Here is an 8,208-nt window from a genome sequence, read left to right as displayed (position 1 = left end):
AAAAATCCAGATTTGCTGATCACGATGATATTTTGATCCTGAACGGCAAATCAGGGAAATCCAACATGTTAATGCCCTGACCCCAGCATCTGGGGATCGGGGAATTGGCCCAATACACTGCACATGTATGGGGGCCTTTAGACTTCAGGCTTGTGCTGCCTATTATTACTACAGCAGCAAGCAGGGCCGTAGCTAGGGTGGTGCGACCAGTGCCGTGGCACAGGGCACCACAGGGCAGGGGGCGCTGTTTGGGCCTGTCAGTTTTCCTGTTTTTTATCATTCTCACTTGTAGCTTCCTCTTCTTTTATCCCCAGCATCTCCTGGCCTCCCCTATCTCTTCCTTGGCCCTTCCCCATGAGGCCATGGCCCTTTTTCAGGTGCACTATCTTATGTCCCTATTTAAAAAATGGGGGAAGGGGGCACCAATGCTCTCTTTGGCACAGGGCACCAATAAGTCTAGTTACGGCTCTGGCAGCAAGTACTGATTCTACAGCCAAAATATGTATTGTGCAGGGTTGTACTGAACAGCACACTCTAAATGCAGCTTTCAGGCTAGCATTCACCAGGCAATAATTGGGAGAATAACAGGTTTTTAAGGGGTTAAGTACATCAAGAGCTACAGGGGTTATGGAGAAGTCACCCCCTTTGTTTTTATACTGGGGTGGGGGTAGGGATTATACCAAAACTATAAAAGGAACTAGCTTTCTCCATTAAGTAAAGAAAAAAAAAGTAATTTGAAGATCAAAGAGCCCAAAGCACACAGGGATAGAAGATTCCAATGACTGTCATAAGAATACAAACTACAGATTTTCATCTTAAAAAAATGTTGTAATGTATTAGTTTGAAATGCTGATATTTCTATTATTGACCACTAGAGAGCAGTGTAATGTGCTGTATGGTGTCTCACATGAAAAACCAATGCTATAGCTACAAGATAGCAATGACACACATTATAATTGGCTGGTCTACACAGTGAAGGCTGGGGGAGAGATAGGCAGAAACCATTCATTTATACAGTGTGATTGTAATCTCTGTGTATTTTTCTGCTTCATGTTGATTTAATTTTTAGCTGCTGTGGTTTTATCTACTGATAAGCATTCTGCAGTGTTTGCTCTGTGTATTTATTTGCATACAGCTACATTTATTAGGTGAAGCAGAGGTAGGAGACATCAAGCCTTTAGCTTGGGTTCTGTAGGCTGTATTCTCTCTGCTCATTGTGTGTGATTTATTGCCACTTGTGTGCAGCAGCTATGGTGAAGCTGGCATTGTGTTTCCTCGTTGCTATTGTAGCACTCGGACAATATACTGAAGCCTCAGTGATACCAGCGAAGGTGATACCATGGGAATTCACTACGGTAAGAACTGACATAATGCTGTAGGTGGGTCGTCGGGTGGTTCGATCAATACTGTAACTGAACATGTCACTGAATACTGCCTCGCCAAATGTGACAGCATTCTAGGGGTAAAAAGATTTTATTGGCAGCACTTGGTCACTGTTATTACCATCCATAAAACCTCCATTCCTCATGAATTGTAGTCATTGTTGTATATTCTACATATTCTGCAGTGCTGTACAATAAGAGGAACATTATACAGACACATCAGTTCCTGCCCCAATTAGGTTTTCCATCAGGCATCCCTACCACAGGTACACTACTGCTGGGCACACTAATGCTGGGTACACTAATGCTGGGCACTCTACTGCTGGGTGCACACTGGCCAACATGTATGCAGAATATATGTTCTGCACAGTTTGCAGATATATCTGTCAGGGGATGTAGTTAGGTGACCTACGCACGGGTTGTCGGCGGTCAAAACCACCACACCAGCATCGAAATCCCGACATCAGTTGAGATGCCGACGCCAGAATCCCGACAGCCGACACCCCATACGTGAGTATAGTGGCCCGGATTAGCTGTTACCCGCGGGAGGGGGTTAGGTTTAGGCACCATGGGAGGGATAGGGTTAGGCTGTTGAAGGGGGGGAGGTTAGGGTAGACTGCAGACAGGGGGGGTTAGGTACTAAGGGGGAGGGTTAGTGAGCGGGGGGGAGGGTTAGGATGCAGAAAGGGAGGGTTAGGGGGTGAAGGGTTAGAATACTTACTGAGCCCATCAGGATTTTGAGCATCGGGATGCCGCTGTCTGTATTTTGTCAGCCGGTATCCCGACCGCCGGTCTACCATACCCAACTCTCTATCAGGTGTGTAATCACCTTAACACACACCAGAGGCAAGATCAGTAAGTCTTTGATAAGTATCGAGCCTAATGAACCAGTTATGTGAGCCAGCAATGGTAGCCACTGTGCCATTATATATAGTGGAGCCATTTACACATGATTTTTTTTGACAAATGATACTGTACTATGGGGTCTACAGTATTTATGAAGCAGTGCAAACCCTATTTTCTGTCCTTTTTGCTTCCACCTATTTAAGAGGATGTTTACCACAGAGAAACCACTGATTTCACTTGCGGTCCCTCAATTTTCTGCGTTTACCGCTTCCCCATAGCGGTAAATTAAATTTACCTTGGGATGGTGCTGCCTATAACCTGGCAACGGGGGATCCGCAAAGCCAGAGAGGTTTTACTGTATCCCCAAGGCTGACCTTGCATACGCATTACACTGCCAGCAAATTAGACTTAACTCTGGGCCAGAGTCTACTGTGCAGGTCTCCAGGAAAATGGTGTGGCGGCCATTTTCCCTGCAATTTTTCTACTATGCATGTACAGATCGCTGTGAAAAATGCCGGGCTACACAGAGGACAATATTAAAGAACATGGGTGCAGGGTGTGATTTGTGGGGCCCCCCAGACCCAGGGGTCCTTGTGCACTGCACACCTTGCACCCATTGTAGATATGCCACTGATTTTACAATCCTCTGTGTAAATACTTAAAAACTCACAATAGAGATGTTTTAAGGTATCACAAAATACTCTAAGCAGCACTCAATTCACCATTGTGTTATGTTTTCCTCTATAACCAAATAGCATCATCTGTTTCAGAAGTGAATATTTGAATTATATTAATATTTTCTCTGCATGTGCCTCCATACGAGCCGGGTACTGGACTATAGTGAAGAAATGTTACTGATTATGCAGCGTTGTGCTTCCTACAGCAGGTGAAGAGCATCACCTGGGAAAACTGCGACTCAGGAAAACTTCCTGGCACAATCAAAAGCCTTTCTATTAGCCCTGATCCCGTGTCTATGCCTGGAGAAGTGACTGTCTCCGTGGTTCTGAATACAGATGTCCCCCTGAGCTCTCCCCTCCAGGTAAGCTATCATGCTAAACATTTCTTACCAAACGACACACTGTGAGGGCAGCCAGTGTTAGTGAGAATGCACCACCCAGTGCATCAGTTACTGGGGGTGTATTTACTAAAGGTTGATTTTAATCAATTTTGATCGATTTAAAATAGATGAAAATTAAACAACATCGATGTTGTGTTTCTGGGGCTAATAGCCGGCTACGCACTAGACGATATGTCGTCCGATCCGGCTATGTCGGCAACATCGTCTAGTGTGTACACTCAATGTACGTGATGATGCGCGCTCCCGCACATCATCAGCGGCATCGTCCGTCCGACCTGTATGTAGGTCCAACGGGCGACATCGCCAGTGAGGACCATGCCGCACTTAACGATACCAGGACCCCCCGCCGAGTCACGTCGCATGACAGGTCGGCTAGGTACATATCGTTAAATGTGTACCCAGCTTTAATCACACATTTACTAATACTTAAAAAAATAAAATAAAAAAATTGTCTGTTAGTAAATTTGTGATTTAGCCTCAGAAACACAAAATTGAAGTTGATCAATGAATTGATTAAAATCGACCTTTAGTAAATATACCCCTAGGTGTCAATAACCCTATACTACATTGAAAATGTAAAGACAATGCCAGCAGTGGCCACTATCCTCCCAATGCTGTCGCCATCTCAAGATGTTCTACGCTGTGAGAATTGCATTTCTGTTTGTATAGTTCAGTACAAGGACAAATAAGGAGCGATGTGCGTTTACCCACAATTCCACGGGTGAGGATTACCATCTTCATTTTCAGTTATAATTAGCTGTGAACACATAAATTGAATACCCAGAGTCTTAGCAGGGCAATAATGCGCCCTCAGCTGACCCTGCCCCTGCTCATGTGACATCATGATATCACAACAATGGGGCAGGGTCATCTTAAAGATGCTCCAAGCAGTTCTAGGAATCTCCAAGCAGTTCTGCAGCAGCGTTCCAGGCACCCTGCAAGCCATATAAATGCCCCTGAGCTTCAGCACTGCTGGCACATCCCTAGTTACAGCCCTGCAAAAACCTTCTGTTTCAAGAAAGCTTTTACTGGAACACTAACATAACACTATCAAAACCACACGGGGAAGCCATTTGCAAGCGGCAATACAGTCTGCCATCTGCCATGGAAATGAGAGCACTCCCTGCATATTGCCCGTACATTGTTCGCGTCCTGCCAGCGTATTGCGCAGCCTAACCAGAATGCTGATCACTCTGATGGGCTAAGTCTTTGTCTGTGCCCTGCTGCTTCCTCCTCCCCGCTATACTGTATGTCAGTGTGCAATGCAGTCTAGCTATCACTGAGCAGAAGAGGCTCCGACTCTGCTATATATTCCAAAAATAAGACAGAAACTTATATATTCTATATTCCAGATGCCCGGGTTTGTCTTTCTTGTAAGCCACTTGTTTTGCTCACTTGGTTGATTTTGCCTGTGTCCTCACCATGCAGTCCCTACCCACATGTCAGCATTATACGTGTTGTATATTGGAACAGAGAAAGAACACAAAACCCAGGTGTAATAGTGTTATTTCTTCCTGTAATGTAGATAAAAATCTCTGCAGAGAAGGAGATGCTGGATGAGTGGATAACCGTCCCCTGTATCGACCAGTTTGGCAGCTGCACATACACTGATGTCTGTAGTATGCTGGATGCTTTTTTCAAGCCAGGACAGCAGTGTCCAGGGCCCCTACAAACCTACGGCCTTCCCTGCCACTGTCCCTTCAAAGCGGTAAATATCTATTGTTTATAAAACCCCAATATGCTATATATTCCCATGACAATTGCAATGTTTTGCCACTGTGAAACATTTTCGTTCTTTTCAAAATCCACAAGCTGTACTATATAGTGAAGCTGCTGTTAGGGCAATTTTATATACAGTTTTGTATCTCTTAAGCTAATAAATCTTTTTTTTTTTACTGAATTGCACAATAATGGAATTTCCATTCTTTTTCAGGGTTCATACACATTCCCCAGCACCAGTTTTAAGTTACCCAACTTGGCTCTCCCATCCTGGATGGCTGAGGGCAATTACCGTGTGACTGGGATTCTAAGCCACAAAAATCAGGAGATTGGATGTGCCAAATTGAGCTTTTCTCTGACAACTAGCTCCTCCTGGTGGTGGTGAAGATGAATCTTCACATATTGTAACTAAAATCAAAATCTTATTACCAAAATAATTTACATATTATCCCACTTCTGCCACCAACACTCTGAAGAATTGATTGTATTTATACAAGGACCAATTATTTCAGTATGGAGCGAACTATCTTGCTCCTATAATTTAATAAAAAATGTTTTAATAAACTTTGTTCCAAATTTAAATGTTGCCCTTTGTAAGTGATATAGCAAGTAACAATCAGCTATGTAGTATTGATGTGATTTATATCTCTTAATGGTTTATTGTCATAATTGCAAACTGTAGCCATTGGCACCCTGAACTGTTCCCCATCCAAGAACCACTCCTTGATTACAGGGAACAGTCTATAGGCTTACCAGTCTTGTCCCATTTGGCAGCTGTAATGTCACTATCCTGCACAATTCATCCCCCCTCTAAGTAAAATGATTTCCTTCACCTAAACCTCCGCCACAACTGTATCAAGTTTCTCTTAGTTTTCAGTACCTCTTTTAGACTCACACTAGAGTCATCAATTACTTTTCCTAGATGACACATGAGAAATAGTATGGCAGATGCTAGGGATGTGCATTGAACATTGATGTTTGCGAAGAAGAATCTGTAGTTTTTATCTAAAAACATCAATGTGTAGTGGCTAATTTTTATTTTTTTTTACATTGATGTCGATGGTGGTAACAATTGTAACATTGATGTTAAGCTGTTGATGCCCCAACCCCAACATACAACCCTAGCATACACATTAAACAAGAGAAACCCTGACTATCCCAGACCTACAGATGTGTACTTGCTCTTCTAGCCTCAATATGTGATGCAGCATGATATTCCTAGCCCCGGGCATATTTTTTGATTATTTTTTTTTGCTGAAAATGTGTCTATGTCACAATGCCATGCAACTAGGAAGCACCAGGAGACTGTGCTGATTAATTTGATATGTGACACTTGTATATTTGTGAGCGACTGAGTCTGTAAACGGAACTTGGCTTGGAAAAAAGCTCTGGCCGATGCACTGTAGCCATTCGCATGCTGATTGAATGAGTCACACACAGATATACAAATGTTACATATCAAATTAAAAAGCACAGTCTCCTGGTGTGTCTACACACATTTTTTGCAAAAAAAAGACATCTGGCACTAGCAGAGTATCACGGGACCAGGTGCGCCGAGAGGGGCTGTTTGGCATGACTGCAGCAAAGATTGAGCAAGGACATTTCTGTAATGGGCAATCTTGCCAACATTTCATATCTTGCTCCTAAGAGATTCACAGTGAAAGTGAGCTAGGCTTTTATGATGCCATTCGCATCAACAAGTAGGCGGGGCAAAGCGTTTGATGGTTCTAGTTGTGTCGTCATTCTCCTGGTCACTGAGGTGGTTGGTGTTTGACGACATGATTTGCGTCATTGCAGCCAGTTAGGATGGGTGTAATTGATGTTGTTTTGGAGGTCCAAACCTAAAAAGACAAATATTCATTACTACAAAAAGCAGTGAAAAGCCCTGACTAGCGGTGGAGGAAATTACCAGCGACCAGACCTACTCTGTATTTCACTGCACAGGAAATAGGGCCGGTGGCACAAGGGAGTTTAGAATTCCAAGAGTGAAAGAATCAGAAGAGTAAAACTTAGAAAACATTGTGGTGGAGATGGACTAAGCCTTGGAAAGTGATACAGTGGAGCGTGATAAAGAATCAACCAATTAGCTCCTAACTGCCATTCCATTTTTCAAACACAGCCTGTAATGTGACAGTTAGGAGCTGATTGGTTGGTACTTTATCACTCTCCACTTTATCATTTTTCAAGCATTAAAAATGACACATCAAGAAATATTCTACACCTATATCTTATTTATGTGGCTATCTATAGAAATCCTTCTGCTTCTAATCACTGTCCAATCACAAACAATAAACTTCAACCTACGTCAACTTTGTCTTTGAATGTGGTTGGTGCTTTATGTGTACACGGTATATAGACAGTTGCGCGCACAGACTGCCGTTCCACATTAGAGGTATCACTGATCCAGGCTGTGACAGCTTTACTGTTTATTTTGTTAGCAACCTGTAAATACTTTGGGACAAATGCATTGTTATCCCTAGCCTAACTACCAGCAGACACATTGGTTGTGGGTCTGAAAGAAAATAGAATATTGTGTGTATAAAGGGACATTATAATGAAACAGTTCTCTATAATGTATCAACTGGTAAAGATAAAGATGAAGATAATTGATAACAAGCTACCACCATTTTCAGCAAAAGGAAGACCGGCATCATGAAAAATACTTATGAACTGCCTACATTGACTGGGAGACAAGTCCTGCGAAACTAGTCACGTACAGGGGCGCGGGTGGTGGTACTAATTACCCAGGTCTATTGAAGGAACACAGACCAGCTGCTGGGGGGAACAAATTTCCACCTTTGCAGCACGCAGCGCCTAGTAGTGTATTTTACTTTTTTTTTTCAGGGGGTGTAGCAAGGCCTCTCAGATGTAGTCAAACCCCCACAATACCCAGGCCCCATGGATGTCTCAACGGCCCTGGTGACATACTGTATGTATGTCTGCCACCAGAAAACTTCAACCAATGGTAACCGGTGAAACGAGGCAGGCGTTAGTACTGGGGATGGCCTATCAGAGGTCCCGCATTCACACGAGATAAGAATATGTCAATTGATAAGAAAATAAAAAATTATAAGAATAACATCGATATTATCAAATATTAATATTCAATACTGCAAATGCTCAGTTGCGGTCTCCTCCAGGCTCAACTAATTATAAGTGGTGGGATGTACTGGATTCAAAATG

The 8,208-nt window shown here is 43.0% G+C and overlaps 1 protein-coding gene across 1 annotated transcript; it reads left to right on the top strand.

The window, feature by feature from the left end:
- Window positions 1–948: 948 nt before the first annotated feature.
- Window positions 949–5,607, top strand: LOC148517658 (ganglioside GM2 activator-like). The gene is made up of 4 exons (XM_088478332.1): window positions 949–1,355; window positions 3,112–3,267; window positions 4,832–5,014; window positions 5,240–5,607. The coding sequence occupies exons 1-4, from the start codon at window positions 1,251–1,253 to the stop codon at window positions 5,408–5,410; spliced, it is 615 nt and encodes a 204-aa protein (XP_088334458.1). The 5' UTR covers window positions 949–1,250; the 3' UTR covers window positions 5,411–5,607.
- The last annotated feature ends 2,601 nt before the right edge of the window (window positions 5,608–8,208 follow it).

The sequence above is a fragment of the Taudactylus pleione genome, unplaced genomic scaffold (genome assembly GCF_031769625.1).
Source record: "Taudactylus pleione unplaced genomic scaffold, aTauple2 ptg000212l, whole genome shotgun sequence".
In the NCBI taxonomy this organism is placed as follows: Eukaryota; Metazoa; Chordata; class Amphibia; order Anura; family Myobatrachidae; genus Taudactylus; species Taudactylus pleione.
This window is presented reverse-complemented; position numbering and strand designations above follow the sequence as displayed.